The 16,699-nt window shown below is 60.7% G+C and overlaps 1 protein-coding gene across 8 annotated transcripts in view; it reads left to right on the top strand.

The window, feature by feature from the left end:
- Positions 1-16,699, top strand: part of KCNQ1 (potassium voltage-gated channel subfamily Q member 1) — a 321,605-nt gene that overhangs the window by 188,103 nt on the left and 116,803 nt on the right. Inside the window, exon 12 of one of the 8 annotated variants that reach the window (XM_066252337.1) lies at positions 50-233. The exons of the other annotated variants lie outside the window; for them this stretch is intronic. Coding sequence (XP_066108434.1) covers positions 50-218 — 169 coding nt within the window. The 3' untranslated portion in view covers positions 219-233. Of the gene's footprint in view, positions 1-49; positions 234-16,699 lie in introns of those variants that run through there. 8 annotated transcript variants of the gene reach the window in all.

Raw genomic sequence — 16,699 nt, 5'->3', positions numbered from 1 at the left:
TTTTGAGGATGTTTAGAGTTGTGCAACCATCCCCGCTCTCTCGTTCCAGAATATTTTCAACACCCCTCAGAGAAACTCTGAGTCCTACAGCGGCCGCCCCCTGCCCCTGCTCCCGCTCCCACCCCAGGCTCCACGTGTCTCCTCGCTCTTCCCGACGGAGTTGCCTGTTCTGGACGCTTCACAGAAACGGAAATCGCACGGCACTTGGGTTCCTGTAGCTGGCTCCTTTCAGCAAGCGTGTTTCCACAGTCCGTCCACGCTGTAGCGTGTGTCCGTGTAGCATTCGTTCTTACGGCCAAATCATATGCCGTATACATCTAGACCATATTTTAATTTGTCCATTTATCCGCTGATGGACATTTGGGCTGTTTCCACTTTTCGGGCATTTTGAATAACGTTGCCGTGAACACTGGGGCGCAAATTTTTTTTTCCTTTTTTTTTTTTAATAGACACAGATATTCACTTAACTTGGGTGTCCACCAAGAAGTGGAGTTGCCGGGTCATGGGGTAGCTCTGGGTGGGCCCTTGCAAGGAATCGCCCACTGTCAAAACGTCACACTGCAGCACCATCTCGCGTCCCCACCGGCCCCAGACGAGAGCTGCGACTTCTCCACACCCTTGCCAACACGTGTTACTGTCTGAAACGTTCATCTTCGCCTCCCTGGCGGGCGTGAAGCCATGCCTCCCGGGCTTTGGTTTGTGTTTCTGTGATGGCTGACGATGTTTATTTCGCACATCTTTAGGTGTTCACTGTCCACCTGTGTGTCTTTTACGAAAATGCCTGTTTAGAGTCTTCGCCCAGTATTGGGTTACTTATCTTTTTACTATTGAGTAGAGTTCTTCCTATAGTCTAGCTGCACACGCCCCTTATCAGGTCCATTTTCTCCCACTGCGTGGGGGGGCTGCCTTGTTCACTTCCTTGATGGTGTCCTTTGACTCGCAAAAACGTTTAATTTTGGTGGCCTCCGATGTATTTGTGTCATCGTCGCTGTTGTTGCGCGTGTTGACTAAGTAACAATGTGCAAATCCAAGCCCACAAAGATGGACTCCTGCGTTTTCCTCTGAGAGCTGTCTCGTTTTTTGCTTTTACACCTAGGTTTTTGATTCAGTTGAGTCCGTTTCTGTCTGTGGTGTGATATAGGAGTCTAGTCACTTCATTCTTTGCCATAAAAACGGACATCTAGTTCCCCCGCACCGCTGGTTGAAGAGACTGTTCTTCTCCCCCCCACCCCCCCACCCCCCATGGCACACATGTCAAAACCAATTGGTCATAAACGCGAGGCCTTGTTCCTGGACACTCAGTTCCATCCCGTTGACTGGTGTGTGTGTGTCTGTGTTTACATGGACACCACAGTGTCTTCATTGTGGTGTCTCTGCAGTAAGCGTTGCAATCGGGAACGTGAGCCCTACAACTTTGTTCTTGAAGATTGTTTGGCTGTTGTGGGTCCCCTTGAGTTGCCGTTTGAATTTTAGGATCAGCGTGTTCATTTCTGCTATATATATAAGAGATCCTGAGAGGGATTGCGGTGAATCTATAGGTCAATTGGGGGAATCCCGGCATCTCGATAATGTTATGTTTTAGTCCATGAACATGGGATGTCTCTCCATTTCATTTAGATCGGTTTTCCATTTCAAGACTATCTTACTATTGTTTAGAATATAATTTTCTTTTTTTTTATTTATTCATTTTAGAGAGGAGAGAGAGAGAGAGAGAGAGAGAGAGGAGAGACAGAGAGAGAGAAGGGGAGGAGGAGCTGGAAGCATCAACTCCCATATGTGCCTTCACCAGGCAAGCCCTTTATCCACTGTGCCACCACAGGTCAGGCTAGAATATAATTTTCATACTTCTTTTGCTGATCCTGCAGTGTGTGTGTGGGGCGGTTGTGCAGTGGCGACTACCAGCCGCCCTTTCCCACCCACTGGCCCTACCCACCCTCCAGGTGTACCCTCCCAGTCCCCCCGCCAGCCACTGCTCCAGGCCCCAGTGACAGTGCCTCATGGCCCCACCCTGTTGCACTGCACACAGGAGTGCCCTGCCCAAGGCTTCACACGGGCTGCCTCCTTGCCTGGGACACACAGCCTCCTCTGAGCAATGCCTTGTGTGTCCAGTAGGTTCCCCGAGTTACCCCTCACCTCCAGGGACTCTCATGCCCCTTGAAGGACCCTCTTCATGTGCCTTGGTCATCGTCTACCAAGTGTGAGCGCCCTCCCAGACACTGTGGCTTCCCGAGGCTGGGGCGACTCCACCATCTCTTCCCATCTGCACCCTGAGACTGGGCGCAGGGCGTGAAAACCAGTTTCTCAGGCAGGCCGTTTTCTCACAGGTCCCTGTGATTGACAAACCTTCAACGCCAAGCGAAGCTTCTTGGGGGCCCTCCACCAGGGGAACGGGACTTTGGCAGCTTACAAAAGGAATCTGATTTTTCACATTTCCTTTTAACTCCAGGGTCTCTCGAATCTAGTGTGCAGCCCCGGAGTGGGGGGGGGGGGTTCTGGCACTGCTTCACAGGAGGGTGCCTTCAAGGGGAGGCAGAGCTGGTTCACTGGAAAGCCTGCCTGGAACCGTGGCCAGGGGCCGGAGCCGCTCACCTGCTCACCTGTGTCTGTCCCCTTCCATTGCACTGACCATTTGTAACAAACGGGATCACTGCCCACTGGTCGACCCCCGGCCTTGCTGGGTCTCTCTCCAGTCTGTGAAAGTGAGAAACATGACTTCTATTTCCTGCCCCTGCCCCAGAAAGCCAGGGAGGTGCTCAGATCCAGGAAGGGGATGGCTTATGAGTCCTTTGGAGACCTGGGGAGAGGCTGTGTGTGTGTGTGTGTGTGTCTTATCTGAGCTGTGAAAAAACCACTCCATTCTTTGCCCTCTTTCGTCTACACACCGTGCACGTGGTGAGCGCCTTTGGTTCGCCCGGTCCTCCGCCAGGCGTGGGAATTGCAGGGTGGTAGGGATGGGTACTGGTGTTCCCTGCCCACAAGGAGCACAGAGTCCACCTGGCATCAGGGAGAACATGACAGGCTCTCTGGGTCCAGGACCAGCATAGGGGTTCTGTGCTTCCTTGCCAACAGGCCTCCCAGGCCCTGGGGAAGGCTCAGAGCAGGGCTCCTAGTAATCTGAGGGAAATGCTGAGGGGCAGAGGTCTGGGCCCCTTCTCAACTGCTTCCCCCAGGGCACCGGGCTGGAGCAACCAACCCCCCGGCCAGAGGGCACTGGACTGGCGTCTGCAGGCCTGGGTGCCGGACTCGGAGCCTCCTCGTCCTCACCTCGTGAGATGTTGGGAGAGGGGAGGAGCTTGGGGGGCTGCTGTGTCCCTTGCAATGAGCAGCTAGATGGGGTAGAGGGGGCCTGCAGCAGCAGAAGCCCCCCCAGGAACACCCCAGCCCCGGGCCTTCCTCTCCCTCCTCCTCCCCTTCCCCCAGCCGCACCCCACAGCCTGGAAACCAGAGCGCCTGGGCTCCCGCGCCTTTTCTGCACGTGACTTTCTCGCAGCCCCTGGCACGGGGCGCACACATTGTCTCCTGGCGGGTCTTCAGCTGGATTCGGGGAGGAGGGGGAGGAGGCGGCAGTGGGGGAAACGGGAGGACCCCCACCCCTGCCTTCTCCCCCCCCACACACCCCTCCAGGCGGCTGTCAGAACGAGGTCGGCTCCCTGGAAGCCCCTTGTAGTTGTACACGGGGTTAGGTAGGGATGGAGAGGACAGAGGCCCCCACCTGTGCGGGCCACCCATCACCGCCACCGGTCCAGGGAGCCCAGGAGGACGCTGGCGAAAGACTTCCGTGATATGAAGCACTGGGGGGGAAGTGTTTTGATATTTGGGGGATTTTCCTTCTGGGGGAGGGGGGTTCATGAGCCCCTTCCAAGAGAAAGAGACCCCAAGAGAAGAGCCAGCGGACCCTTTCGTGCAGGGGTGGGTGGGGGCAGCCCCACTTCTCCTGGCGCCCCCCCCCCCCCCAGCCGGACCTGCATTCCGCCTTCTGGAAACCATCCCCGAGTCCCATTGTTTGCCGCGCTCCTCGGGCCTTCTGCGCTCTTCCTCTGCCGCTCGCCATAAAAAAAACGCTTCAGTCATCTTTTCCGCTGTGGTTTTCATTGTTTGATTTTATTATCCCAGCTATATTGAGTTGGGAAGGGCTACAGAAATGGTTTCTTCTCCTCCTACCCCCCCAACCCCCACCCCAGATTCCAGAACAATCTGTGGCCGTCGTAAGATTTTTAATGAATCACCCCCCCACACACACACACACACGGTCACCCCACATTCTACTTCCCCAACTTCGTTCTCCTCGCGTACATTAGGGGAGGGGTGGCTCACGGACGGGCGCCCCCGCTTGCGGCTGGGGCAGGTCTCCCGTTTCCCTCCCCCTCCCACCCAACCGGAGGCACACATGAGCTCCCACTCCCAGTCAGCCCCATTCCTGGAGGCCACAGATGGCCACAGGCCCTGCTGGCCCCCGGCTGGGCTGGGCCGGGCTGCAGCAGCAGCCAAGGACAGGGTGAAGGCCCGAGGAGGAATCTGAGTTCTCTTGGCCGCTGGTAAGATTATCCATTAAATCCATATTCCTCACTGTAGAGCTCACGTATTCAGAGAATATCCCGTCCTCTGGCCGGCTTACATTACTGCGATATTGCTTCCAGATGGGCAAACACCCACTCGCAGCCCAGCCCTGCAGATGCGACGCCCCGCGTGCCGCTCAGCGCTGCGCCTTTGTTCTCCGGGTCCCGCGCTGTCCCCCCGCCGACGCGGGGAGCTCCCACACAATGCGTCTGCACTTGGGCGGCAGGGGGCTGCCGGGCCCGTGGCACCCCCCACCCCTCCACATCCCCCAGCCCACAGGAGTCTCTGCAGAGAGAACACGGTGGGGGCTGGAGCGTCTCTGGGCCCGAGCTGGGGGCCGAGGCCTCTTTCCTGAGCTCTTCCTGTCGCTGGGGCCTGTTACAGGCGTGGCCCCGCCAGCCCCGGCCTGGAGGACTCCTGCTTGCCCACCCCCACCCCCACGCCCACCCCCACCCCCGGGGATAAGTCCAACAGGAGCATTCATTCTAGCCTTCTGTACCTGACGGGGTGGGGGCGGGCAGTCCCCCGTCCCTTGCAGCCTACTCCCCTTACACATCCGTCCTGGGCATCGAGGTCAGCCCCTAAGGCCCCCACCTGGTGCCCGCCTGCCTTCCCAGACCCCCCGGGGGGGGGCAACACATGCCCTCCGACCGTGCCACCTGCTGGGCTTGGGTTTGAGACTTCCACAAGTGATCTGGGTCGAGTCAGGGTAGCTGCAGAGCCGTTCCTCGTGGGCAGGGATGAAGGCCCGCTCTCTGCTCCTCCTGCTCATCGCTGTGTCCCGGGCCCGGGCACGGGGCTCTGACGCCCCACCTACCCTGAGGGGCCGTGGACGGAGCCGCCCACTGTAGCAGCGAGTGTTAGGCAGACAGGTAGCGGGGACTGTAGGACCAGCCAAGGCTGCACAAAGGTCGAATCTCAAATGAGGAGATGGCAGGCCGGGCCGAGGGCACAGCATGGGCACAGGCGTGGCGGGGGAAGGGGCCCGGCCCGGCCAGCAAGCCCAGGCTCCGGCCGTGTTGGGTGGGACGGGCCTCGAAGACTGGCCGGCAGGGGAAGACCATCATCTGTCCAATGGGGCCGTCCCTTCCTCGCGCAAGGAAACCACACGGACGACCGTGCCTTTCCCGAAGAGTCCAGCTTCCTCGTTTTCTCACCACGCGTGTCTCAGCTCATCGGCGTCCCTCTCGCCTGGACACTGAAGGGGACCCGGGAAGGTGGGGGGCCGCTGGGCACGCACGGAGCCTGGGGCGGGGCAGACCCTGAGGGGGCCCATCGCCCTCTGGCTGAGGAGGAGCAGGGAGATGAGGCGCTCGGCAGGCGGTGAGAACCGCCCGCTGGGCCACCTGCACGCACGCCCACACGCACGCGCACATCCTGGGAAGCTCCTCGCAAGGGCACTCCTGGCACCAGCAAGGAGCCCCCCAGCACGGAGACGTTCTTGCCCCCCCCCCCCGTCGACCCCCCGATCCACGGCGGCCGGCGGGGTTTCGCCCCGCGCCTCTCTCAGGAACCCCTGCTTTCTGGAGAACTCAGGGGAACCCGCACCTTAAAGGCCTTATCCTGAGGAGCCCAGGGAGATGGGGGCAGGGTGGGCTTCCTAGGACACCCAGGTCCCTTTGGTGGCCAGTGTGGGGGGGTAGAGGGGTGACCAGGGAGGACCCTCCTGCCGCCGCCCAGGCAGCGGGGCTCTGGCCAGGTCTTGGCAGAGCTTACGGGATGGAGAGGAGGGAGGCAGGGCAAGGCGGGAGCCAGGCTGGCGCCCCAGACCTGGTGCCCGCTGTGCGAGAGGCCCGGGGAAGGAGGGAGGGTGGCCAGTGGCCGTGCTGTCCGGGCGCAGGGTGGGGCAGGGGCCACTACACACTGAGAAAGACCCAGGCCTCCGCCAGCCTCCGCCTGCCTCCACCGCCACACCCTCCTGCTATCTCCTGGAACGGACTCTCATCCTTGCTTGGCTGGGTTGAGCCTTAAGAGCCCAGGACCACCCAGACAGTCAGAACCAGGAGTCCCTCTCTCGGGGGGTAGGTGGACGCCTTCCCGTGACACCACTGCTCTCTACTCTGTCCCTCTTGGCTACGTTCCAGCCAGCCCCGCCTTTGTGAGGGTTGACTGGCCAGGGCGGTGGCCCCCACACTCCCCTGGAGCCCTGTGTTGACCTGAGCACCACTCAGCCTCCCGGCATGGGTCTGGGCTCCCGTGGTTGAGTGGGCAGGGGGAGGGCAGGTCGACAGCCACTTTGATGCAGACCATAAAACTACCACGGAGTCTCCCCCAAACTCCTCCCCTGGCTGGCCCACTGTGATGGAGAGGGCGGAGGGGTGAGGCTGCCCGTCAGCTGGGGGACACATTTTGGACTTGACTATCTGAGCTAAAACAGGGCTTCCTCTGACAACCCCAGGCCTGACACTTGGGGGATTCATTGCCTCCCATAAAAGCACATTTCAGAGGGTTTCAGCCACCGCCGGGCCGCACCCCGCCTTGGACCTCTCCCTCTCTAGGATGGACAACGGGACATGCTCTGTTGACAAGGGCTGACCCTACCCGTGGGATCAAACCCCACCCACCCACATCTCTCACACACTTTGTGTCTGGTTGCCGGTTCCATGTTAGGCGCTGTCTGTGCCCCTTACAATTCCCCACATTTGGGGTCGCCGTCAATAACCCAAAGCTACATGCGCCCCCTGAGGACCAGGCTCGGGCAATTCCCTCTTTGGGGAAAGAAGCCAGGAACTAAGGCCAGAACCGAGGACCCCGTCCCTGGCTTCCTGGGACGTGCCACAGCTCATCAGTGGTCCCCTCCCTCCCACCCAAGGGGATGGTTTCAGGTACTGGGACTATGTGGCCGGCCAGCTGGCCGGCCGAGCTGCAGGAAAGGGCTGCCCTGCGGTCAGCTACGTGGCTCCAGCCGTGCCACGCCCGCGATGGCTGTCTAGGAATTGCTGGGTGTCCCCCCTCCATCAGCAGCCTCCCAGGGGTTGGCCTGCCAAGTCGCGTCAACACAAACAGTCTGGGTCCTGCGGGGCCTGGTGAATTTCCACTCCCTGCCTCCCAGAACATCTTATCTCTAGAGCTTTCCAGCGATGGTCGGGCCCTGGCTGGCCCCAGAGATAGGACTCCTACGACAAGAGGGAGTCCTGTGGCAAGCACAGGCAGCCGGGCACTTCTGGCTGGGGGTGGGGGGACCCCCGCAGCCCACGTCGAACAGGGCAGACGGTCCGGTCCGGCCCTGGCGTTCTGGCTCCGAAGCAGGCATCCCGTGTCCACCTTTGCAGGGAGCCACGGGCTGCCGGAAGCCAGCAGCAGCTGGGCCAGCAGAGCCACCGCTAGGGATCCCATCTGGCCCAAGGCCGGGCACACAGTAGGGTCTCAATATGCCGCTGTGTTGAATGAGTTTGGAGATCGCGATGTCGAGATGCAGACTGGCCAGCAGGCCCTGGACCAGTCAGGATCCTCCGAGGAGCCAACAGCCCACTGCTTTTGTTCCCTCCCACCTTCTTGTCCAGGCCAGTCCAGCTGGGGTCAGTGGGGGTGGGGGTGCGTCCACACAGAAGCCCAGGCTTCTATCGGAAGCACCCGCCATCACCAGGCCAGCAGGGAGGGAGCCTAGGTGAGGTGAGGCGTTTGTCGTCTCTCGTCTACACCGAAGTCAAACATCAGATTTGAGGATCACGGAGTGGTACCATGGGGTCTCTTGTTCACGGCCCCTTCCCTAACTTGGGCCAGCTTTCTAGAAGGCTGCTGGCCTGGACTGTGTGGCCGGTCTCCAGTCCCCATCTCCCCAGACACGCTCCTCAGGGTGGGGGGCCCCCGGCCAGCCGGGTTCACATCCTGCTCAAGTCACCTAGGAGGCACGTGGTCTCAGCCTGAAATTTAATTTTCCTGCAGGTCAACTGGGGGGCACAAGCCCTTCCTTGCAGGGCTCTGTGTGACCTTGAATGAGATGCATGCAGACAAAGTTCCCAGCACCTAAGGAACACACAGTCATCCGGGGGCTGTGTTAGGAGGGGCATCCAAGCCAGGCCTTCCAGGGGCCTTCCGCGCCCTGCAGGGCTGCGGACTCCCGGCACCTGGGCCCCCTGAGAGTTAATAATCAGCCAGGACCGGCAGAAAGAGTCCTGTTAGCTGGGGACAGTGGCCCTCCGGGAAATCCAGCCGCCCTGGGGTCAAGGGGAGGGGGAGTGGACCGGGGCACCTAAGCTGAGTGCCCCTAGTCCTTCTCGCTCCCAGCAGGGCCCACACAATGTCACCACCCCTGCAAGGACAAGGCGGCAGGCTATTCCACACACCCACGTCCCTTGGCCTCTGGGCCTCGGGTTAGGGGTCCCTCCACAACGTTCGAGGCCGCTGAGGAAGAGGAAGGGGGAGTTCGGGTCAGCTGGGCCCACGAGGCACGTGAAATAGCAGCGGACCGTCCCTCCCTTTGCAGAACACTCCAGAAAGCTCAATAGCAGAACAGCTGAGGTGGCCATCTCTCTTCCATTCCAGCTCTGCCCTTCCCTCCCCGCCCCCATCCTCCTCCCAGAGCTGCTCAGCCCGGCCCCAGCAGGCCCTGCAGGCCCCAGGCGAGGAGGAGCTCTGGCTGGCAGTGGGGGAGGGTTAGCTCCAGGAAGTCACAGCCCCTGCCCCAGCCCCTGCCCCCTCCCCCATTCTTACTTTGTTCTCAACACAGGCTCTCCGAGAGCAGAGGCAGAGGGCCTGGCGTGGGGAGGTCCCTCAGGAAGGCCTGGGGAGGGGAGAGACAGGAAAGCCGGCTCGCTGCCTGGCTCGGAGGAGAGAAGGGAGCAAGACCCCCCGCAGCCTGCCGGGGACTTACTTCCTGGGGACCCTCCCGCCCCCTCCTTGCTCCCAGGATCTCGGGGTCTGGGACCCCAGGTAGCGGGTCCCCTTGCTGGGTCGCATTTTGGAATCGGGGGTCCTTCTGGGATGAGGGAGAAGGCCTCAACTTTGCTCCAGAAGGCTGGAAGGGCCCTTCCCCTGTCACCGCATTTTTTCTTGTTTTGTTCTGTTGACCGGGTGTTGCCTCAGTGCCCCAGGCAGCTCCTGGTCTGTGGAGTTGATCCATTCTCAAGGTGACCTCTAGGTTGACAGGCTACATGCCTGGCCTGACTCAAAACCCCCAGGACCGCCCCAGCCCTCTGGGTAGATCTCTGATGGGTGCGTCAGCCCCCAGCCCTCCCCTGACCGGGGCCTTTCTTTCCCTTCCTTCACTTCCTGTCCCCTTCACACACCTGTCCTCACCTGGAATCTGCCCGCCGGAGCCCCTTGCAGACCCCACGCTTAGGGCCCCAGCCCAGCCTGGCCTCCCGTCCCGTCTCCCCCCCCCCCCCCCCGATCTTTTTCAGTTTCCCTGTTGTCTTCCTTCCTTACGGAAGGAAGGGAGAGACCCTGACCCTCCACCCCACCCCCTCATGGGGTGCCGCTCTCCCACCCCCTCGCGGGCGCCACTCCCAGGATGCGGGTGAGCAGGAAGAAGAAGGGCAGGGATCAGTGGCTTCCAGTGGCTGTAAGGGTGACTTAGACGGGGCCGCGGAGAGAGCCAGGCCAGCCAGAGCCGCGGCCCCTCTGACCGCCAGCGCTCCTGGGCCGTCTGAGAGCCCCCACAAGGTCGGCCTGGGCCTGAGACCCAGCCAGAGCCACGGTTCCTCTGACCGCCCGTGCTCCTGGGCCGTCTGAGAGCCCCCACAAGGTCGGCCTGGGCCTGAGACCCAGCCAGTGCCGCGCGCGGGTCGCAGGCGGAACAGGAACGGCACACGTTGGACCACACCGAGGTGTTGCCGTCCACCCCGGGCCTGAGCAAGCCTCAGCCGGCACCGCACCTTGCGTGCACGCTGGTGGCAGGGGGCCCTGTGGCCGCCGAGGTCTGAAGCCCCACCAGGCCACCTCCGAGCTGTTGTGTGGTCTTGGGTACAGAGCTGACCTCCTAAGTCTCCACGTCCCCGTCCGTCAGCGGTGGGGGGCGGGCGTACCTGTGCTTCCCAGCCGCGGCTGTGGGATCACGAATTCCCCTTCCTTGGCCATTGCAAGAGGCATCCAGTGGTTAATGCCATATTGTCACACCTGGCACACAGGTCCCAAGAGCTTGGAGAACACAGACCACAGAATAAGTGGGGAGAATCATCTCTGCCCAGAAACCTTTGTGGTTTTGTCCTGCCCTCGGCCAACATGCTGCCTGCCTGCTGGGTAGCAGGCTTTGTTGGGTGGCCCCGGTGCCTGAGTGAGGCTCGCTGGTAACCACAGCAGCCGGTGACAGCACTCGGGGCTGCACGCGACGTGCTTCCGGGGAGACTGTTGGGCAGATAAAATATATTATGCTCACTTGGTTAAAGATGGCGCTGCCCACGTGGAGGCCGTTGCCCAGGTGATATTAATGTGTGTCTCTGTGGGCTGTGGGCAGGTAGGATCCTTGTAGCCTGGGGCTTGGTTTTGGGATTAAGCCAGGGGTCCCCAAACTTTTTACACAGGGGGCCAGTTCACTGTCCCTCAGACCATTGGAGGGCTGGGCTATAAAAAAAACTATGAACAAATCCCTATGCACACTGCACATATCTTATTTTAAAGTAAAAAAAACAAAATGGGAACAAATACAATATTGAAAATAAAGAATAAGTAGCCTGACCTGTGGTGGTGCAGTGGATAAAGCGTCGACCTGGAAATGCTGAGGTCGCCGGTTCGAAACCCTGGGCTTGCCTGGTCAAGGCACATATGGGAGTTGATGCTTCCAGCTCCTCCCCATTCTCTCTCTCTGTCTCTCCTCTCTCTCTCTCTTTCTCTCTCTCTCTCTCCTCTCTAAAAAAAAAAAAATTGAATAAATAAAAAGTAAATAAAAATTAAAAAATTAAAAAAAAAAAGAATAAGTAAATTTAAATCAACAAACTGACCAGTATTTCAATGGGAACTATGCTCCTCTCACTGACCACCAATGAAAGAGGTGCCTCTTCTGGAAGTGCGGCGGGGGGCGGATAAATGGCCTCAGGGGGCCGCATGCGGCCTGCCTGCGGGCCGTAGTTTGGGGACCCCTGGATTAAGCCTTTCCCACCCCTTCTGATGTGGGGTGGTACAATCCCATCATGCCTCAGAGAAGTGACTTTGTATTAGAGACTTCCCTGTTTTGTATATTGGATTAAAGGTTTGGATTTCTACACTATAAAATGGGGGCAGAATAGGAGCTTACTCTCTTGGTTCCTGAGATTATCATTCGAGGAGAGAGCAGAGCAGAGAGCAGAGAAAGGCCACATGGAGGGGGCCAGGAGAAGCAGCCAAGATGGCGGAGTGTTGAGTGTGAAGCCAGTTTGTGCAGAGTTTGTGCAGGGAGAAGGAAGGAGATGGGGAACAGAGGTGAATAAGTCTGGTGAGCTAGAAACCTTTGATTCTAGAAAACTCGGATAAGTCAGTAGCTTTGTGAGCACTGAATGTGAGTGGGTTTTAGAGCCCAGTGTGTGTTTTTACTTGCCCGCCAGGTGCAAGCTAGAATTAAAGATGACAACCCATCAGTTCTTGGCTCCATTGTTTCTTTACCGACTGTCCGAATCCAATGCAAACCTGCATGGGCCGGGCTGCTCTGATGGTAGCCTTGGCTGCTGGCTTTACAGAGACAAACAGCCCCGTTGGGCTGGGACTTCCAGAGGCACCCTCAGTTTCCCACAGTGCTCAGTGACAGGAAGACAGAAGTGAACACGCACCAAACTCTCATCACACGTGGAAGACCGGGTCATGCCCGTCACGCGCCGGGTGCTCCTGTGCCGTGCGTGCCTGACCCCGCGCACAACCCTCAGAGCCGGAACCACCCCCCTGCCATCTCCCCAAAGCCAACACGAGAGGCTCCCGCCCAAAGCAGGGCGGCCGGCTCCCTGAGCAGCCTGAGGTGTGCAAGGAGACACCCCCAGTCCCTTAGATCGACCAGGAAGGGGGCTTCCATTGATCACAAAAGGTGAAGTTCAAAGTCTGAGGCTGGCCCAGCGTCCCTGCTGCCGGGCGTGTACTTGGGCGATGTCCCCAGGAAGGCAGGCAGATGGGCACCTGTAGGTAGGCACCCCCTCCCCAGGCTCCGCTGCCTTCCGGGGGCCACCCCGAGGGCAGGCCTCCTGCGGACCAAGCCCATGCTGGTCTTGGGGGGCCTCCCCACGCAGAGGCAACACCTCAAAGGGTCACCTGGAGGCTCTCTCTATGGGGAGTGGGACCTGAGCAGGCAGGCCGGCAGTGGCAGCCCTGGACAGTTCAGCCCTGCTCGCCCAGCGCTCTGCGCCCCCTGGGGGGCCGGGTCAAAGCACCCTACACGGGGGACCTCAAGAGTGGGGCTCAGCAGTGGCTTCTCCTTGGCCTCTGAAAATGGGAGCTGAGAGCACAGGCAGCTGTGGCCCCCCGGGCAGGCCCCATTTCTGGAACCCAAGGGCCTATGTCTTCTGGGGAGCTCTGAGCATCTCCCAGGCAGCCTATTGGAAGTTGTGCCCTGGAAGCTTCGGGGGGGCAATAATGCTTCGTTTTCCTCATGCAGTGGGGAGAGGTCGGGGAGCCGGCCTCGTTGGGAACTAGAGACCGGCATGGAACCCTGGGCCACGGGGGCTTGGTGCTGAGGGAGCCTGGGTGGGTCCCCGGGGCACCGTCCTCCCTCCTGGGCTCACAGAGCCACAGACAGTTTCCCGGCACCTGCGAAGGTCAGGCCCAGAGACCCAAGAAAGGGACTCCGTCGTCTTTTGAAGCTCGTCAAGGGTTAAAAAGGCGGGAGGGGCCTTGGGGGGCCTGCTTCAGGTTTATTCCTTCTGAATGTCAAGGGGCCGGGGGCCGTGGGGCCGGCCCAACTCCAGGGAGACAGCAGGACAAGTTACAAAACATGCAGCCGCCTCCACGACTAATTTCTTCCCCTGTCGGTCCTGCCGTGGAGGCCAAGTTAAAAGGCAGCGCTTTGGGAGTTGAAAGGCCCCCCACCGGGGGCTGCGCACGAGGGGACCCCCAGCCTCCGCGGCCTTTGTTCGAGGCCGCTAATAAGCCGGCTCCCGCTGGGCGCTTTGAGGGCCTGCGTCCACAACCCAGCCGGGCAGCCCCTCCTGGGAGCCCCCGGTTGAAAGCCCCTGTTTGCAGCCCCCGGGCCTGAGGCTGTTCCGCGTTTCCTGTCCGTGGTGTGAGTGGAATTAGCAGATTGCATTGAGAAATATTTCTAGGGATTTACATTCCGGTGGTCAAGAGTCTTTTCCAGGCTTTTTTTTTCCCCTGTGTGCAGGGCTGGGAGGTGCCCAGCAGAGTTGGTCGGTCAGGGGAGGCGGAGTCTCCTATCCTTGTCCCTTTGGCGCCTTTTATGAGGACCCTCCCCCCACTCTCACTCGGCAGTCTCCCCCACATCTGCAGGGTGGCAGGCCGGCCAGGGCCCTGGCTGGGCGCAAGCTGAGACCCTGACGAGGCAGAGAGCTCACTGAGCTGTCTGTCCGTCCGTCTGTCTCTCGGTCTGTCTCCCAGGCCCTCCTGAGAGCCTTGTCCCCCTTTTCCAGTTCAGGCAGGCTGCCCCACGGTGGGTTTACCTTGGGGGGGTGGTCCATGAGGCCAGCTCGGCTGCCTCCAACCTGGCACTGACCCAGCCCCCCGCCCCGGGACACCCTCACATCCGTGTTCCCCGGGAGATGTGCCCCAAGAGCTCCTCACCCCACTTTCCGTGGCCACCTCAGCCCCCACAGAAGCCCGCGGCCAGGCCGTCTCACGTGAAGGACCACTGGGTGCGGGGAACACATGTACTGCCTACAGGGGTCCTGCCAGCGGAGGGGTTGGGCCCAGAGGATCCTGTGGGGACTGATCCTGAGTGAGTCAGGGCGTGGGGTGCAGGTGAGGGGCTCAAAGATGACACGCCCTGCACCTCAAAGCTCGCAGGGGGTGCGACAGGCCAAGAAAAGCAGGCTTGACGAATGTAGGAGAGAAAGGCCGGCGTCTGGGGGGTGGGGCTGGGTCTGAGGCTTCTCCATGGAGGGGGGCCGTCCGGCCACCCTGGGGGGCTCTGAGTGTGGGCTGCACCCACCGCAGAGGCTGAGTTCAGGTCCTGTGGGCAATGCGGACCCTCTAAGGGGTGACCCTAGGCAGAGCCAGGCTCCTATGCCAGGGGTATGTGTGGCCGCTGACTGAGCTTGGTGTCCATCTGAGGAGGTCCGTGTGCCTGCCCACAACAGCTGACTGGGCTCCCTGCTGCCCCAGGGAGCTGTCCCCATTTACTATTGGGACAAGTGAGGGGTCTCGGTGGCCTCCTAAGGGACCTCTTGGTGGGACTCTAGGGATGTGCGAACCCACCCAGACCAGGAGTTTGCTCTGGGCTCTGGCTCTTGAGACCCCACCCCCACCAGCAGCAAACCCCTCCCTCTCTGAATCTCAGTGTCTTCCCTGTCATGTGGGACATGAAGACACCCTCCGGGCAGCGTTGGGGAGGACTGGCACATGTGGAGGCCCCTTGAAAACTGTCCCAGGCCTCTCTGTTCTGTCCCTGGTATGAGGGCAGTACCTGGAGAAGTGACTGAGTCAAGTCACCGCGGAGGCTCAGGGGCACAGCGTATCAGTTAGCTTTCTCTGTGAAACAAACCTTCCCCCAAACCCCAGCAACTCAGAATAGCAACTGTTGCTTCTTGCTCAAATCTCTGCGGGCTCGCTCAGCATGAGGAGTGGTTAGCGTTTAGAGCAGGGCCTAGCTGGCCGGGGCTGGCCTCTCTCACAGCTCACAGCTTAGGGCCCTGGCTGCTGGCTGAGGCCTCTCGTCCAAACGGCTGGCCGGGGCTGGTTCCCACGGTGGTGGCCACAGGAGAGGACAGCCCCAGCACACGAGGCTGCCAGCTTCCACTGTGCTCATGACCCAGTAGCCAGAGCGAGTCACACTGGCCAGACCCAGATTCGGGGCGGGGGTGGGGGGGTGGGGGTGGGGAGGCAGTGTCTCTCCCTGGCTGGGAAGGAGGGTGAAGTCACTGGCGGAGGGCGGGGCGTGCCCACGGGCCCCGGAGCAGTTGCCAGCCTTTGGGATCGGTGGCAGGTGTGTAGGAATGCACTCTTCTCACCGGGCAAAGCAGAAATGTAAACCCACTCTCTGTTTCTGACACAGAGCCCCACCCTCCACGTATGCACCCCCCCCCACCTCCTCCTCCTCCTCGCATGGTGTCTGGGTCCTGCCCAGGGGACCCCAACCTCTTAGAGAAAACCAGATCCGGCCCGGGATGCCCCCAGTGAAAATCTCGGGGAGCCAGGAATGAGCAGGCCAGGGAGGAAAGGTGGAAAGGACAGCAGGGACCCAGCAGGCTCAGATAATACACGGGGCTTCCCGCCGCCGTCTCCAGATCACTTACAGTGTCTCCTTTCTATCGGCATGGGGCCACTTGTCCTGTCAGGACGGGGAGCCCTCCCGCTTCCCCAGGTGACGGCCCTAAGTCCTCGGGGGCGACAGCCGTCTTCCCCCCTGGGTTGGGTTTCTGCACAACGGAACAGCCCAGCAGCCAGGGCCTCCCCGGCCGCAAGGAGGCTTGTGGGCTAGCGGACATGCGTGGGGGGCTGGGGCCACAGCGCCTCCCTGGAGAGGGAAGGTCGGGGAGGAAAGGCCAGGGTGGTCAGTCGTGCAAGGGGTCTCTCTCGTCCCCACGTAGCCACTCCCCACGGCATCATGGTGCCCCCTTTGCGGTCCCTCAAGGGGAAGTGCGGGAGGGGTCTGAATGCCCTGGCTGAGGCTCCCATTGGGCACCAGCTGCCGGCTCTGACCTCTGCCCGTGCCTCTTCTCTCTCTCATCACCCCCTCTCCCTCCCCCAGGGAGGGCAACGTTGTGATTATCCTGGGCTCACAGATGACGATTCGGGACTCGCCTGAGGTGACAGAGGGTCCAGCAGAGCCAGGAGTCAGAATGGGGTAGGGGTCACCCGCCCCCATACAGACAGAGCTTTGGCCTCAGCACCCGGCGGGCCCTGCTGCACCCCGGGGTGCGCTGCTGACCGAGATGTAGAGGCCTCACTTCGGTGTACCCAGCTCTAAAGCGGGGGGTGGGGGGGCACAGCGGTGTCTGTCACGGGGAGCCCATGGGTGATCCTGTAACCAGTGCCGAGCTCCGAGGGCCGCAGCTGGGCAGCCAGGTGTTCAGAAACGGACGGTCCATCAGAACCATCCCACTGGACTTTGCTGTGGCCGGAGCACCCTGGTCCC

The sequence above is a fragment of the Saccopteryx bilineata genome, chromosome 1, assembly GCF_036850765.1.
Source record: "Saccopteryx bilineata isolate mSacBil1 chromosome 1, mSacBil1_pri_phased_curated, whole genome shotgun sequence".
Classification (NCBI taxonomy): domain Eukaryota; kingdom Metazoa; phylum Chordata; class Mammalia; order Chiroptera; family Emballonuridae; genus Saccopteryx; species Saccopteryx bilineata.
This window is presented reverse-complemented; position numbering and strand designations above follow the sequence as displayed.